Source organism: Centruroides sculpturatus, unplaced genomic scaffold, assembly GCF_000671375.1.
Source record: "Centruroides sculpturatus isolate CEXI.00-Female unplaced genomic scaffold, Cexi_2.0 scaffold127, whole genome shotgun sequence".
Classification (NCBI taxonomy): Eukaryota; Metazoa; Arthropoda; class Arachnida; order Scorpiones; family Buthidae; genus Centruroides; species Centruroides sculpturatus.
This window is the reverse complement of record NW_019385000.1, coordinates 879,596-896,494: the sequence shown is the minus strand read 5'-3', so window position 1 is coordinate 896,494 and position 16,899 is coordinate 879,596. Positions and strand designations below refer to the sequence as shown.

The window sequence follows — 16,899 nt, the reverse complement described above, 5'->3', positions numbered from 1 at the left end:
TAAATAAAATTATTAATAAATTTTACTTTTTAATATAGTACGGAAAAAAGTAATCTAAATTTACGAATGCATGTACCGTAAATACGGTACATACTTGTAAATGTACAGTATGTATTTTAATTAATATGATTTTATGCGCTCGAAACGCTTTTCTAGTGATATTACGACTTCGATATTTGTGGCGGACGGACGTAAAGTCGAATAAAATGACTTAAACTTGATTTTTATTTTTCCATATACTTTTTTTGACTGGAGCAGACCTGGAAAGGAAAAAATCCTTTAACTTAAAGTAGACGAGTTAAAGCTGTTTTAATGAAAAGTGTTACCTCGCAATGTTATTAACAAGAAACCAAAGTGATGGATGAAAGAGAAACTTTTGCAAGTAGAAATTTCAAGTCATTTTCGGCTATGAAAATGAATGATAATTATTTCGGGTAGAATATAGAATCGAATAGTTTATATTTTTGCACTAATTTAAACTGGAAACTATCAAAAAACCCGAAACATTATCTCGGATTTATTGAAATAAAATTATTTTACAAGTATTGTACGCATCGGTGTATAGCCTATTAAGTAAATAAATATGGCGACGGCGTTGCAAATTTATTTATAGTTTGGTACCATCATTTCTAATGAAATTATTTCTCGAAAACTCTTGTTAAATAGTGATTAAAAATAATATTTTACGCTAATTATTAGGCAATACACAAGTTCGATAAGAAGAACACAAACATTTGTAAATTGTTACGTATTTACATAACCTTCGGCTGCCAAACCGAATGTAGAAGTAAACGGATGGCCATTTGTCTCGTCGCACCTTTACAGAAATGAAGAATATTCTACTTGGTATTATTTCTTTCTTCGTTTTAGTTATCTTTGCCGGTGAGTAAATCGCTTTCATTACTTTGTTATACGAAAACTAATTGTAGTATATTTAAAAGAAAAATTAAATGCTTTTGGTCACGTTTTTTGAAGTAAGGCAGTCGGGAGACGAAATACACGGTGGAGATAACACCTACTTTACTAAATTCTACATTTGGTTATGTTTATCGAGTTTCCATGCCCCAAAAATCATTAAAATGCATTGTCATCGGAGTTAGGTGCGGGCTCAAAGTTTCGGCCTCTTATCTTAATTATAAACGAATGAAACTCGAGTCGCAAGATTTAACGAAACGTTAGAAAATAAGTTAAATACTAGCGTTTATAATAATTTCCCGGTTGTTATCGTTTTAATAGAGGAAGATTCTAAGCACGAAGATCCTTGCTACTTGGAGGACGGTGTCTGTACTAACGAAAACCATTGTCGATATAACAGAATAATTCGGACTCCTAATCTCTGTTGGCAACAAAACAAAACCGTGTGCTGTTATAATCGTAAGTAGTTTTATTTTTAATAGAAATTTAGAGACTCGTAAACCTATTACTGTCTTTGTAGGTTTAAAAGTCTCCGCAGTTTTTAAAGACAGTGTAATAGAAAAGAAAGTAGTTATTTGAGATTTACGAGACGTGTCGATTAATAAAAATAGATATTTTATTATATAAAAATCCAGTCAAAAACATTTAAAATTGCCTGTACAATACAATCCCGTGTTCCTAGATTTTATTTAAAAACTTTTCGTGTTATTAATTATTATAAAATGGTACGAAACTTACTTTTGAGGATAGAGATTAGTTTTATAAAAAAACTAAACGCTAATAATAAATAATAAAGTAAACGCTAATAACGAGTGAAGTCTTCCACTCCGGATACGACACACGACTCCCTCCATCTTCTCGTCTACTTGGACTTTAACACCAAAATTGAATAGCACCAATCCCCAATACACAAACCGCCCTGCAAAAGACGCGGGAGTTATTAAGCTTTAAAGTGGGTGAACAAAATTTCCTTCCTTATACACACACTAACATTGGTAACATAGAAAAAAATGGCAAATTTTTCTTCATTTCTCGACGTTTCCAGAAATAACCTTTGGGGCGGTCATTTTTTGTCCTTCCATTACATATAGCAGCCGAGAAAGTAAAAATGAATGTTTGGACTTGTATATAAAACATAATCGAGCGGTAAGGAAAAAATGAATATTAATAAATGTAATGAAAGATGTGCTTATCTATGTTTATAATGTTCGAAGATTTGTTGTTTATGTTAAATATCGGATGAAAAAACCTTGGCTGCAAGGACGTAAACAGTTTTCAAATGAGTTTTCATAATTTATTATGTTTGCCTTTCCATTTAAATTTCCTTTCATTTGATAATACATCTTCGATAGTCGTTGCATTTTCTGGCCAAGAGATGAATAGAATTAACGTACACCCGTTATTCACACCCGTTTAATCCTAGGATAAAATCTGCTTCGAATGTCGACATTAATGATTAAAATGTGTATAAAATAAATAAATAAATCGATATTTCGCACCAAATTGGGCTCTAGATATAAATCTTAATGGGTTTAGTAAGAAATATTTTCAACTAAATCACTTTTAGAAATAATTTATGAAAAAATATAAACAAAACGAGACGAAACATTAGTTTTTAAAATCGCCGATAACAGTACAAAAGACAATGAATACACGGCCAAAGTCAAATGGAGAGCTAATGAAAAACAAACGAGAGGAATCTCACAAAGCAATATAATATCTCCGTTTATAGGCTTATACGCGCTATTTATGACCTCAAAAACGCTAACACGCAGCTATACGTCTACGCAGACGACATCGCCGCAATATTACGCCCAGACACACCGTACCAACTACAAAGGCAAACTAAGAACTTTTCCGCACGCTCGAACAGCGGACAATCGGAAACCGCCTAACACTACAACCACAGAAATGTGAGATGCCGGTCTTTTCTAAACCTCCCCGCCAGACTAGCCAATACTACATCAACCAACACCCGATCCAACCAACAAGCAAAATAAAGATCCTGGGAATATATAGGGCAAGCGCGTACAAACCACACGTCCCTCGAGGGCAGAAAAATCCTTAAATTAAAGTCTTTAAAATCCTCATTGCTTACGCTCAATTTCCAGCATTTTCTACCAGATCCTTTGGCAATCAAAGCGCATAAATAAACAGCGGCTGGCTTTTCCATCGCCAGCAAAAAGCCATCTCGGGCATTAACAACGATTATTTTGTGACGAAAATCGAAAAGTATATCAAAATATTAACTGACTTTTCTTTATTCTTCCAGCCGCAGTTTACGATTGCTTCGAGATGCCGGCTGCGGATTGTGTTCCCGTAGAAGACTGTGGCGGCGCAATTACACACCCCGAAAAGAAATGTCCAAATAACGGCGTGTGCTGTATTTACCTTTGATAAGAACTCTTGTTTCGGTTCTTAATATTGTACTTTACTTTACAAATTAAACTTTGTCTAAGTACTTAACCTATCGCTTTGTTTCTTTATCGTTACAATCAGTGGCGTAGCGTGGGTATCAGCCGCCCGGGGCGGAGGAAAATTTCGCCCTCCCTTATTTAGGTATCTCGATTTAAAAGACTAAAATTCAGTTTCTTCACAACATAAGTAAAGAAAAATTCCGTGCTAGCGTCGCCACCTTATTAAAATCGCCGACCCGGACGGCGGGTGAGATTTGTTCGAATAGAAGTTCCCGACGCACGCGTATGTCATTTTGCCATGCGAAGAATAATGTGAGGCGCGTGTCGGTTCTAAATCAGTTACAGTTAGCGACTAGGGAGACTCGGATAGGAGTAACGCCAGTGACCTAACTCTATTGAATATTGGAGGGGTACGATATACGAATAAATCGTACAAGCAAAAAGAAAGAAAAAAGGTCAACAGGTCGCGCACGATATCCCCGGATGGCGAGTCGATTCCCTGACTATCCCGATGGATGGTAACACTATTCCGTGCTCATTTCAATCGGTCCGAGTCGTAGGTGGACGAAAATATGAAATAAAATGGTTCAAATTCTTACAAGATATTATTATTATTTATTGTGAAATTTTGCCGCCCCCACTACGCTACGCTACTGGTTACAATTCACTCTTCTACGAATAATTTATACAATCGGCATATATTTATTGCCGTACTTTCAGAAATTCGAGTGTCGCTCTTAATTAACCGAATACGGTAGTTATACGTAGGCGAGTTTGGATTTGACAATTCAAAATCGTAATTCACAGACGGGTAAGGCTTTGTATTTAAGGAAAACTCATCGGCCTTTACCGCCCGGGTCAGTTCTAAATTATTTAATAATTTATTAAAATTAAAATTATTTATTTAGTTAACGGATGGCGCTTAACGCCTCCCTCTAGTGACAAATTACTTTATATTAATGACTTAATTAGCCAAATTGTAGCTCGATAGTCTCGACTGACCGATCGATTCGTCATGGCCGAACCTAAACGGGTGAAACACGGAGTACGTGGCGAGAAGGGATTCTTCGAAATTCCCCGCGCGGTAGAGGGAGAGAGTTAAGGATTACGCGGAAGAACTCGGCTTCTACTCTACTATTTTAAATGCGGTTTTTTGCGGCAAATCCAACATGGTTTTAAACCCGTCTAAAAGTTTTCTACTTAGTCTCGGAGAGAGTAAACCTAATTCTTGCATCCTATAATAGCGTTACCCGCTATTATAGATGGGTATAATCTAATAATCTTAATCTTCGCTATGGTTACTTTTTGCCCGAGCAACGCCGGGCTCATCCGTCGGTAACTTTATAAAACTTGTACGGTTTTAACCACATATTTTAATTTTAAATTACATACAAATAAATATTTGTAACCATTAAAATAATATTTATTTTTGAACTCGTTTTATCCAATCGACTCAACTTTACCATAACGTTTAACTTTAAGTGCGCGCAAAAAGGCCGACTTAAAAACGAAACTACGTTTTTCATCGGTCAATGGTTACGAATGAGGCCAGTTGCCAGATCGGAGGAGTTTTGAAGCTGACCGAGAAATATTATGGGAAATTTTGGAAGGGGAAATCAATTTTTTGTTTAATAATAATTGAACTTATTATTACGCGCGAGATTACGTAAGCTTTTTCATTTTACTCTTACTTTATTGGCCATCCTTGGCGTATCGTCGTTTAAACTGTTCAAACATACCATTTGTGCAGTAATAAATTCTTTTTTTGATACAAAAGGAAATGGATTTGGGAAATTTTTAATCGAATTGCGCCCGTAGGACAACAATCTGTGTTTTTAATAAGACGCGATTCTTCTTTAAATTTCGGTGCCATTTTTCTCTTCATTATTATAGTGTTTTTTAAATCTCGGCTTTAAAAGGAAAACAAATTAGATTAGAAAGTAAAATTGTGTTGGAATATCATTGGGATGACCTATTCGAATAATGATATGAGAAAAATTGCAGCAACGATTGCGGTGAGGAGCGAGAAGAAAAGTCTCCATTCAATTCCAACATTTTTATTCTGAAGTGTTTCATTCTGTTTCTTGTTTTGCTTTTTTGATACAAAATGTTTTCTTTCTTTCTTCTTCTTCCTTTCGTTTTTATTTCCCTTTCACTTAGATTTACCAGTAGATAAGAAACTGGCATAATTTAACCACCTGGATAAATTTACCTGGTCGCAATCTTTAAATTTTACGGGAACGATCGTTATCCTGTTACAAATTTTTAAATTTTAACACGTTTCGATTAATGTTACTATTTACGGTAGAATAAAACGATAGAACCGGATTAACTATTTAATTAGGAATTTTTAAATGAATTATAGGCCTACATATACCAGCGACCAGCCCGGCGTGCTCGGGCGAAAACTATGTATAAAATAGAACAGTACAGTATCCTTAACCCTTCCAAAAATTCCTTCTTAATGCGCATTCTCGTGGCGTGTCCTACTAAAAGGCAAAAAAACCGCATCTACTTACGTAAGCCGTGGATGTCGTCCGTAATCCGTCACGGAATGCCCAGAACGCGCGTTAGGGGACGTCCCCGGCCATGATTTTCAGGTATAACTTATTTATTAACAGTTATGTGTTTTTATTTTTATTTGTAACGGGAATTTATTATTTATACCACGGGATGACACCGCCGCTGCTAGAACGCTGGCTAGGGGGCGTCCCGGGCTACTAGTTTATAATAGCGCGATAGATCCCGAGACGTTGGGGGTAAGCTTTAATCTTCTTCCTCTCGCCCGCCGGAGGAATTTCGAAAAAAATCCCTTCTTAGCGTACGTTCTCGTGACGAATTCTAACTGTGTACCAAATTTCGACTTTCGACTCCTAACCGTTTGGGTTCTGCGCCTATTATTACTATTATCGACCCGTCTCAATTATAAGATAATGTAATTTGACTAAAGGATTATTATAATTATTATGTCGCCATTTTATATTAAACGTAATAATTAGAAATAAATAATTTAGACTATGCCGGAAGAAAAATGCCATCCGGAGCGAAACCCGGACTGGCCACGAGAGACGAGAATTTTTCACCAATGCTTCGGGGTGAATTTACGAATGATAATAGCACCGTAAGCCTACTGTTTAAAGGCTGGCGGTGCTATGGCGTCAGATTTTAACCCCGTGGCATCCTCGTAATTTAAACATGTGCCGGTCGGGCTGGATTTATAAATTTCCAACTTTTCCAAACTCGATGCCATAGTCGGTTCGTAACGACCCTAGCCCCGGCTCCGCGGTCCTTATAACTTTTTATCTTATCTATATATATAAAATTGCTTGTCCTGACTGACTGACTCACTGACTGATTCATCATCGCCCAGAGCAAACCGCTGGACCTAAAGAGGGGAAATTTGGTACGCAGTTAGGGTACGTCACGAAAACGCGCACTAAGAAGGGATTTTTCGAAATTCCCAAGTGGTGGGAAAAGGGAGAGCATTAAGGGTTAACCGGAAGAACGGCTTCTACTGTACTATTTTAGATGCGATTTTTTGTTTTCAACTGCGTTTAGTCTTCATCGAGTACTTAGGTGTATTAAATTGATAACATTTCGGACATTGTTATAAATATTTTTAGCCATTTCGATTTTAAAAATGTTCGAACCGTTTTAAATTCGAATTTGTTATTGCGTATTGGTTCGATTATAGAACGATTGTAACGTTCCAGAAAATTGATAACCCGATGATGGCCCGTTGATCGAGTCGAAAACGTTCGTTTAATTCCGAGCAATCGGGTGGGCGTTATATAATATTGGTTGAGTCCGAGTGTATGTTGGATGAAGAAAAATAACATCGACCGGAGGCGAGGAAACTGTATTTCTTCTAATATTTATTTCCGTTCCTTCGATATACAAGAGGAATATGTAAAAATGATGCGACGTACCTCCATAACAGTGAATTGGGCGTTGTAATTTAATAATTATCATTGGCATTTCTTTTTTAAAACAGAAAGATTATTCTACCGATGAACTGTGCTATTATTCAATTCGTGTCTGGTCGCGATGCGGTCCAAGTTTCTTGGTCTTCGTTTACTTTTTTATGTCTGAAAAAGAATATTTTACGGAAATTACGAAAAAAGAAATGAACTTTTTTCGAATATTTAAACATTAAATTAAAATAAGTATTATTTTAAAAATATTTATTCATTTTTGAAGCGAGATAAAAGAGATACGATACTAGAAATTGCAAAAACAAATGCGTTTCGTACAGGGAATGGGAAAAGTTATTGCGCGGTCAAAAGGTTCGATTATTGCAGTCTTTCCTTCGACAAATGCTAAAATGTCCAGAGGCCTCAAAATCCGGAAAAGTGAGACCGGTAAATTGTACGTACAATTTACGGGTCTGGTGTACGATGCCACGCGTATAACTTTAATGCCATTACAAATTTATCACTGTATTTCGCTCTGTTCTTCATTCCTGTGTAGAGCCATTAATTGTTGTATTAATACCTTAACGGCTATAACTTTATACTTTATACTTATAATTTAACATCGTAATACACAATAATTCCATAAAAAATAAATTTATTAAAGTTAGAAAATGTTAAAATAATTTTAAGTTTTTGCACTTTATCTTAAATCAATGTTAGACTTTAACATTTTATGACTATTAAGCGAGCAATTATTTATTGCCATATCGTCAGAATGCCGGGCTGCAATTTTTAATCGTATTTTTAATGCATTTCATCTGAAATATATGCTCTGCCAATCAAATTAGTAGTGACTTTAACAATAGATAACTATTAATTGCTTTCGGGGAAAAGTTTCGAATTGAAATAACACGACTTTCGGTTTGCATCGGAAGTTCTTATCTAGTTCGGAGTCTCCTGCCCTAAGTTTTCCATATGTGGTCTCGTCTTTCGTTTATCTCTGTTCCCGAGATTAAGGAAAGAGAGGCAGACACGGGACGACAGTGGGAAAATTTGTAGGTCTACAATTTTTTCAAATTGTAGCCCAACTAGCATTTTATTATAATAGCTTCCACCGATCTTTAACGATTATCGACTTTACTATAACAAGGATTTCTTACTGTCTGCGTGTCGACAAGAAAGACACGTTTTATTATGTTCGTAATAAAACACGAACTTATTCTCTTCCGTTTTCAGTCTGATTTTAGTAAAAGTTTTAGAAAATATATTCACGTTTTCTTTTTCCTTCTTGTTCAGTCCTGCACGAGTTTTATTATCGTCGTCTGACCTTTACCGCTCTATTTATAATTAAATTATTGAATGCATTGTGGCTTAAACCTCTACCCGCTTTACGAGTCTTCGTCGGCCTGTTTTTGCGTAACTGGTTTAAGTGCATTCGGGTCTAGTTCTATGTTACACTCAATCAGTGTCTTCTGTGTTTAGTACACGTAAAGACGCGAGAGTCAATTATTTTGAATATCATTTTCGTTATCGTTCTATCAACGTACCAAACACACACCAATTTCGCCGTGTTACATTTTTGCATTGTCGCTCTTACACTTTAAATCATAATTCGAAATCACGATAGTCCGCTTTGCAATTTATTACTCACTTTTCAATAGTATCTTTCAACCGAGTACTTTTAGTCTCGGGTAAAGGAATAACACCAAATCCTGTTATAATCATCAACACTCCTACGATAATAAAATGAAGTCTCCAGTCAACCTTGACACTCTGATAAATAAAATATTTAATATTATTGAAAATAATTTCTTATATTTAAAAAGGAAGAACGTGTTTCTTACCACATCTTTCATAAAAGGAGCAAAAATAATGGCAATTCTTGCGCAAGTAGAACAAAATCCGATACCGACGGTACGTACCACGGTTGGATATAACTCAATAGTGAATACGGTAAGTGTCGCCGATGCTAACGATGAAAAGAATCTGCACAATACGATCAAACCCACACGTATCCATATGTATTCTAACAAAAAAATGTTTAAAAATATTGTAAAATGTCTATAATCTAAATATATAAAATTGCTTGTCCTGACTGACTGATTCATCATCGCCCAGAGCAAACCGCTTAACCTAAAGAGGTGAAATTTGGTACACAGTTAGGGTACGTCATGGAACGCACACTAAGACGGGATTTTTCGAAATTCCCCCGCGGGGGGAGAGGAAGAGCATTAAGACTTAACCGGAACAACAGCTTCCACTGTACTATTTTTATCTGCGTTTTAGTAGGGTGCACACTAAGAAGGGATTTTCCCCCGCGGGCGGGAGAGGGAGAGGATTTAGTCTTCATCGAGTAACATTTCGGACATTGTTATAAATATTTTTATACATTTCGATTTTAAAAATGTTCGAACCGTTTTAAATTCGAATTTGTTATTGCGTATCGGCTCGACTGTAAACGTTCCAGAAAATTGATCAAATTGAAAACAGTTGGTTTGATTCTCGGTGGTAGGTGTTATATAACAATTACTATAATCGTTGAAATACTGAATATAAATGGGGTTTGCTTGCAAAATCCTCGCTGGCAAAGCCGCTGGTAACAGCTAGTTCAACGTACAATTACTGCCGTATTTTAGCGGAATGACCGTCGTGCCGCATATAAACGGAAGAGACCAGCATCAGTGAATATAAAGGCCGAGGAAAGAAGGCGAAATGCATATAGATAAGAATATGAAAAAACAATCGGAGTAAAATAAACATCTCCTTGTTGTTAGTTGTTTAATAACAATTCTGTGTCCGTGTACAGGGCTATAATAATTACGGAATCGATTTTCTGTAGATAAAACTGTATTGAGGCAAATCTTAACTAAATACTGTCTCCAGTACGCTGTTTTAATATACGGAGAATAAAAGTTTACTTCAAAATTCAGCCACGGGGCGAAATTTGGCACCGCTGTCTCCGTTGTGCGCATACTACGTACAGTACAGTACTAACGGATTTCGAGAGTTGAGAAGCGAAATAATTTTATTTTAATTACAAACGTCGAGTTGGAATTAACTAAGAAATAACTGTCGATCGAGCGGAGAACCCGTCGAAGAATTGCGAAAAACGTCTTCAGACCTCCTTTATAACCGATATTCGTAACGTAAGCTCCCGACCCGGTGGAGACGGGGACTTAAAATCCCACTTCTCGGACACCACTGTAAGGACGCCGTTTGGGGGAGTTTTTATTCCCTACCGTCCGGATGGCTTCAGCTCTATTCGTACGCGGGTGGCGGTTTTCGGGAGGCGAGAAAGACCAGTGTTTCGCAAAGAAACCGTTTATTTTTGACGAATACGCTTACATAAAATTACCAAGATGCTGGGATTCAGAGCTCTGCCAGTTGTCTCGGGAAGTTCCTTTCTTTTCGTTTCGGTCCCACGCCGACGGGGCTCCGGGGCGGCGTCACTTTAATGTGAGAGAAATGGGCAAAAAAAAGACCAACGGACGTACGACGAGCGCCGCAGGTAGACTAGAGAAGGCCACCTTTTGTCCTCGACGTCGGAGTTTTTATAAGTTTTTCGCGCTTTCTAATCGGTCTCGCACCCGTCTCCGGGCGTAAATGGAGCTCCGTGTCGGCTAGACACGATCTATTCGTCTCTGATGGCGTTTAATCGATGATCGCGAACCCGCGCTCGTTCTGATATTTTTCTAGTTTCGTTTCGATTTCTAAACCGCGTTTTCTTTAATTGAAATTTTGCTTTTATCAGCGTCGCCTATTCGACACTTTTACAACTGGTTTTCTTTACTGTCGATCTTAACAAATTTTACATTTTTATTTTCTCTTTTTAACGCTAAGAAAACGCGCGTAATATGCCCATTAAGAAAGCAGCGGCGCCAAATTTTGTTCTAGCGGTTGGATTTTGAAATAAAACTTTTTCCAAAAATCGGGACCTCCGACAATGGACGAGAATTGAAGTTGAAACAAATACGGCAGATTTGGTATCGATAGAATGGCTTGTCAGCTTATATCCCAGCTGGTTCGCCCAGCGGTTCGCTCTATGAACCTGCCGAATTGGCGATAACCGATAAATTTGATCTGTGGCCATCATATTTACAGATTCTACCCCCCTAGATTTTTCCTGCGAGGTAACCTAAAAGCGGCATTGCGCGATGCGTAGTCGGTAGCATCGTGGCTGAGGTTACGGGAGAGGCTTGTAATACGATGATGTCGGGTAACCTATATGCCACTCGTAATGTCGCTATCCACGGTCTGCGCCTCGGCATTACCTCCGAATGCGATCCTTTTGAATACCTAAAGCAAAATAAAAATAAAGCGCGCGATGGTGCTTTTTGTAACTTTTCTGGATGTTGGTCGAGCCAACTTCGTACACTTCCGGTGAGAGCGTGCATTTTTCTCAACGAGCTGCGGGCTTTTGAATCCGCCGATCGACATATTTGATAATCTCTGTACACCGGGAACTAAAATAACATATTTCGATGACACGCAAACTATTAATATATTATTTATTCTTATCTTTTCTTCGAATGTTCTTCTCACGAATATCGGTTAATTAGGATTGCGTACTGACACGAGAGATTAACGGAAAAGTTAAATTGCGTTGACAAAGGGACGTGTGGATAAATGCTAAAGTATTATTAGAAAAGCTCTATTAGAAATACATCATTTATGGGATTATTTGATAAATATTTATTTTTATAATTTACTTTTGTTTTGTCGAAAGAAATTCGCCATTTAAATTAAGTCATAATTCCTTAATATACTATAAATAAATATTTGTATTAGATTTTAAGCAAAAACATTTACTTTTATTCGTGTTTAGTATAAACAGTAAAGATGTTGAGTAAATATACCTTTCGAAACAGCTGTAAGGAGCAAGGACAAAATCCCAACAAATACGCAAAGAAACATCTCGATACGTCTTCTTTGAAATCGCCTCAAAATAACATACAAAACCCCTGCAGCCACGTAATTTAACAGGTAAAATAGCGAGAGGAGGAGAAACACGTTCCCTCCTGCAATATCGGGATTGAGAGACAAGGCGTACAAATTGAACTTCACGATAAACCTGAAAGTAAATTTAATGAACAGCCACTTTTATAACATTCATTTCTATTGATGTTTTAATATAATTAATTGTTTTCAATAATTTTATGTTTTAATTCTTCGCGCAATAAATTAAAATTGATAACTGATTAAAGAATCTAAGAGTTATTTTATTTATAGTCCGGTAGCGAAAGAATAGAATAGATACGAGTCAACCCGATCTATGTCAGAAGAAAGGGGTGGAAGGAAACACGTGGCTACCATCTTGGGAGTTGATAATTTTCAGCATTTTTTTACAGTTTTAAAACGTTTTTATACCATCCTTATCATAATTTTATTGTTTTATTCTTTTACAAATTTTATCACTCACTCTTAATTCTAACGTTACTCTCACATCTCCCCCATTCCTTTCATCTTTCCAACTCAGTCTACTCTTTCGCTGCAAAGACTATAGTTGACCCGAAAATACTGAACTTAATTTCTGTATAAGAATATTATCGCCGTTAAATTGAAAAGAAATCGTATTAATTAATAACGAAATAAAACTTTATATTATATAAGAAATCAGTCACATTAATGCGATCACCTGTCAAAAGCCAGAATCGTCCGCAAGGACAGATGTGTACTTCTGTTGATCCATCGTGCCTTCCACAATGACGAGTGCAGCTGGAGAATGCCACGAAAACATTCCCCGGGCCATAATGCTCCCTCCTCCAGCTTGGACCCTTGCGGCAATTGTTGCCGGGTGTTTGCTTTCGGATGCCTCACGCCGCATACGCAGTGCCGGCCCGAGGCAAGTTTTAGGATGGAGCGAGATCCTATTATGGCGCCCCCTTGGTTGCCCCTAATTTATACCCTTTAATTTTCTTTACCACTGAGGCGCCCCTAGGACTTAGCGCTTGGAGCGGCTGCTCCGTTCGCCCTACGGTAGGGCCGGCTCTGCGTATACGCCAGCGTCCATCTGTCCGATGGAGCGTAAAACGCGATTCATCGGAAAAAGTCGCCCGTCGCCACTCAGTGGACGTCCAATTGCCGTACTGGCGTGCAAATCCCAGCCTTCGTCGCCGACGAACAGTAGTCCGCATAGGTGCTTTAATCAGGCGTCGGCTGCGGAGGCCCATACGCAGCAACGTTCACCGAACTGGTCGAGGAGACACTTTTGGTAGCAGTTGGTCAATGGTCGCGCGTCTATTTGCCCGAACACATCTCCGCGGCCGTCGTTCACCTCTGTCGTCTATAGTTCGTGGTGCACCACATTTACCACTTCGCAGATTTTGGATAGTGCCATTTTGCCACGCACGGTATACTTTTACCACGGCGACACGCGAACAGTTTACAAAATTAGCCGCTTCGGAAATGCTTCCACCTTTGGCCCGGAAGCCGATAATCGGCGTGATTATCGGCTTCCGCGCCAAAGGACACGGGATAAATCGCGTCGTACATCCATTACGCCAACGATCGCAACGTGTTTCGCTTACCTCAGATACCCTTCGTATACCCTCCACTGCAATGTGTCGCTACCTGCCACCCGTGATTAGTTATTTCACATTGATGTCGACAGTAAGGATGGTCATGTTAATGTGTATTATATTAATAGGTAATTAATAAAAAATACTTACTAATATAAAATCTGTAGTATTTATTCCAAATTTATAAATTATTAGCTTATCCGTCGCGCATTGCTGCCATCTCAGAAGAAAGGAAATTCGACCAAACTCGTTACGATAAAATTCAATTTACATTTTATCATTTTTATCGAAACTTATTATTATTATTCATTTTCACGGGGAAAAAACATTTCAAAGTGTCCTTTCAATTCTATTTATTTATCGGAGTGTTCGTGGATACGCGATATTTTTTGTTTTTCCGTCTGGTGCGTGTACAAATATATCGGAAGGTTTTCCGTCACGTGAGCCGGCCATATACAGTTGTCCGCGCGAGAAGCGCGGATTCTCCAAATTTGGCCCACACACTGGCGGCGATTGTCAGAAGCGCGATATTCCCCATTTTTATATATATATTTTTAATCCTTTATAATTTTAATTATTTAATTGCTCCTTCCTCTCTTCCTTGGAATGTTGTGAAATTTCTGATAGTCGGATAATAAACCTTTTATTGTAATTTGTCTTTTTAAATTATTTCGAGTCGATATTAAAATTTGGAAAAGGGGATTCCAAGATCGGTAAAAAAAAAATCGAATTTCATCCTACAACTTCGGTAGTTGTTCGGGGTACAGTTAAGGTTTTAACGAAGTTCGAGCGAATACGTAATTAGCAAAAAAAGTTGAAATAAAATGAATAAACAAAAATTATTACAAATATCGTAAATAACAAATGCATATATAGAGATACTTTTTGGAGGGGGAAATGGTCTTCACAATTTGAAATCGATCGAACACAGAACATACAGTGCTCGTATACACGCGCGCCATCTATCGTAGGATAAATGTACTATGCCAGAAACCTTCGCGGAAGTATATTAAACAACTTCCCAAAGTTTCGCGGCAATCGGATAAACGGTGTGTAATGCACGAAGGACATACAGGCAGACACAAAGACAGACAGACAAATATACAGTACATTCATTTTTATATATATAGACTAGCGCAGTGTTTTTCAACCGGGGTGCCGCGGCACCTTAGGGTGCCACGGCGCCACGATTGAGGTGTCGCAAAGTTTAGAGCCTTTAGTCATTTTCTTGGAAATTTACTTAAGTGTAGTTCAAGCTAACTCATTGTCAGTTCTACTTTGCTACGAGATATCTAGTAAGCAAAGAAACGACGACTAATCGCGTGTTAACGTAATGTTCAACACTACGTGTACGCACGAGTTCGCCCAAACCACATTACTTGGCCTTCACATTCCCAATCCCAGTACCGGGCCAACCAGCAGAGAAGAACGACATGGACACTTGTGTCTTGTGTATACTTTAAAAAGCGTTGCATTGCACTTTGAAAAGCGTGCACAATGTAGATGCATATTACAGTACTTTCATAGTATTCAAAAGCAATGATGACAAATAAGCAATTTCTTATCATTTTTTTTAATTTAATTTTTTTAAATTGATATGAAAAAGATAAGAAAAAAGTAATGAAATAATTATTTTATATATGCATCAAAATAGTATAAAAAACTTAACAAAAATAGTTAACAATAAAATAATAATATATCAATAAAATGATGATATATTTGATAATAAAACTAAATTTAAAAAACAATAGAGAGACTATAATTTTACATGTAGGTATTTCGACAAAATTCAGTGGACTTAAATTTTGATTTTAAACACGTAGAAACGCTGTTTTTTTGCATTAAAATGCTACTTCAAATTGTCAATTTTTAAAAGTTTTCTTCCCGGGGAGGGACTCCCTCCCCGGACCTCACCCCAGCGTTGCGCGTAATATTCGTTTTCGCAAAAAGTGGTAGTCGCCCCGAGTCTCCATTCGTGCACTATGGTGGTTGGCGTCTCGATAGCTATAAGGGTGCGGGAGATATGGGGTTGAAAGTGGTTGACTTCAAAGATGTGTAACAATGGAAGTGTCAACAATGGAAGTGTCAACAATGAAAGTGTTAACAATAGAAGTGTTAACAATGGAAGTGTTAAGAATGGAAATGTTAACAATGGAAGTGTTGAGTAACAAAGGAAGTGTTAATATAAAGCGGCATGCAAGATTTACAGGCGTTTTTTTGCGTTTTTGCGGGTCCTTGCAGCTAGATTCTAGATTACTTAGAAAAACAGTCTTATATATTAAAAAAAACTATATTACATACAAATAAAAACCCAGCCAAGCGGGTCCTTGCAGCTACTAATTAATACAATCTGAACATACAGCCAGACAGTTGTAATTTTATATTGGTTAATTTTCAATGTTATTTCGCTATGTCACTTTTTTGGGACTATCGGTATAGTGCCTAGCAGAGTGGAAGACGTGCGCGTAGAATGCACATTGTAGGTCGTAGGGCTGGTGAAAATATTAGAGGAGTGCCTGAAAACTGGATTGCGTCTGGGGCCTCTCGAATGCTAAATCCGCCACTGGTTCTACCTCCTCCCGTTTCCCTTTTCGAAATATTTTAGAAAGTACTATTCCACAGAAAAAAGCATTACATTTTTAATGCCATCTGCATAACCAATGAGGTTACAATCATCCTTAAAAACGATATTAATGTTCATTATTCTAAATGTTATTACTGCATTTAAAGAACACAGAAGTAACAGAAACTAATAATATTTACCAGATGGTACCCGCAACGAACGTCATTCTCCGCAGTCCTCGTTTTTTGAACAAATCCAAGAAATTTCGTTTTGTTTTCTTATCGTTCTGTAAATTTTGTAAGAAATAAAATGAAAATAATCGCAATTACACAATATAAAAATTCTGGCGATGGTAATGAAATTTCAATATCGTTTTACATAGAATAAAAGTGTGATAATTCTAAACACTACTACAGTTATCATAATTGAATTATTTCTCTTTTATATTCCGAAGATACTTTATAATTTACGTTTTGAGACTTTACACTAATAGTTTCTTAATTTTAACACGAAACAACTTTTCAGTATGAACACGAGAACCGAAAAGCAGGATTGGTCGAAGAGTTTTTGGC

At 37.3% G+C, this 16,899-nt stretch overlaps 2 protein-coding genes across 2 annotated transcripts; one reads left to right on the top strand and one right to left on the bottom strand.

Moving 5' to 3' along the window:
* The first annotated feature begins 724 nt into the window (after positions 1-724).
* On the top strand, positions 725-3,347 carry LOC111633188. Its single transcript, XM_023377713.1, has 3 exons — positions 725-882; positions 1,237-1,374; positions 3,188-3,347. The coding sequence occupies exons 1-3, from the start codon at positions 828-830 to the stop codon at positions 3,310-3,312; spliced, it is 318 nt and encodes a 105-aa protein (XP_023233481.1). The 5' UTR covers positions 725-827; the 3' UTR covers positions 3,313-3,347.
* Positions 3,348-7,198: 3,851 nt separating this feature from the next.
* On the bottom strand, positions 7,199-16,622 carry LOC111633226 (solute carrier family 22 member 4-like). The gene is made up of 5 exons (XM_023377762.1): positions 16,528-16,622; positions 12,103-12,317; positions 9,091-9,272; positions 8,898-9,019; positions 7,199-7,420 (listed from the first exon to the last, which is right to left on the bottom strand). The coding sequence occupies exons 1-5, from the start codon at positions 16,551-16,553 to the stop codon at positions 7,360-7,362; spliced, it is 606 nt and encodes a 201-aa protein (XP_023233530.1). The 5' UTR covers positions 16,554-16,622; the 3' UTR covers positions 7,199-7,359.
* Between the last annotated feature and the right edge of the window lie 277 nt (positions 16,623-16,899).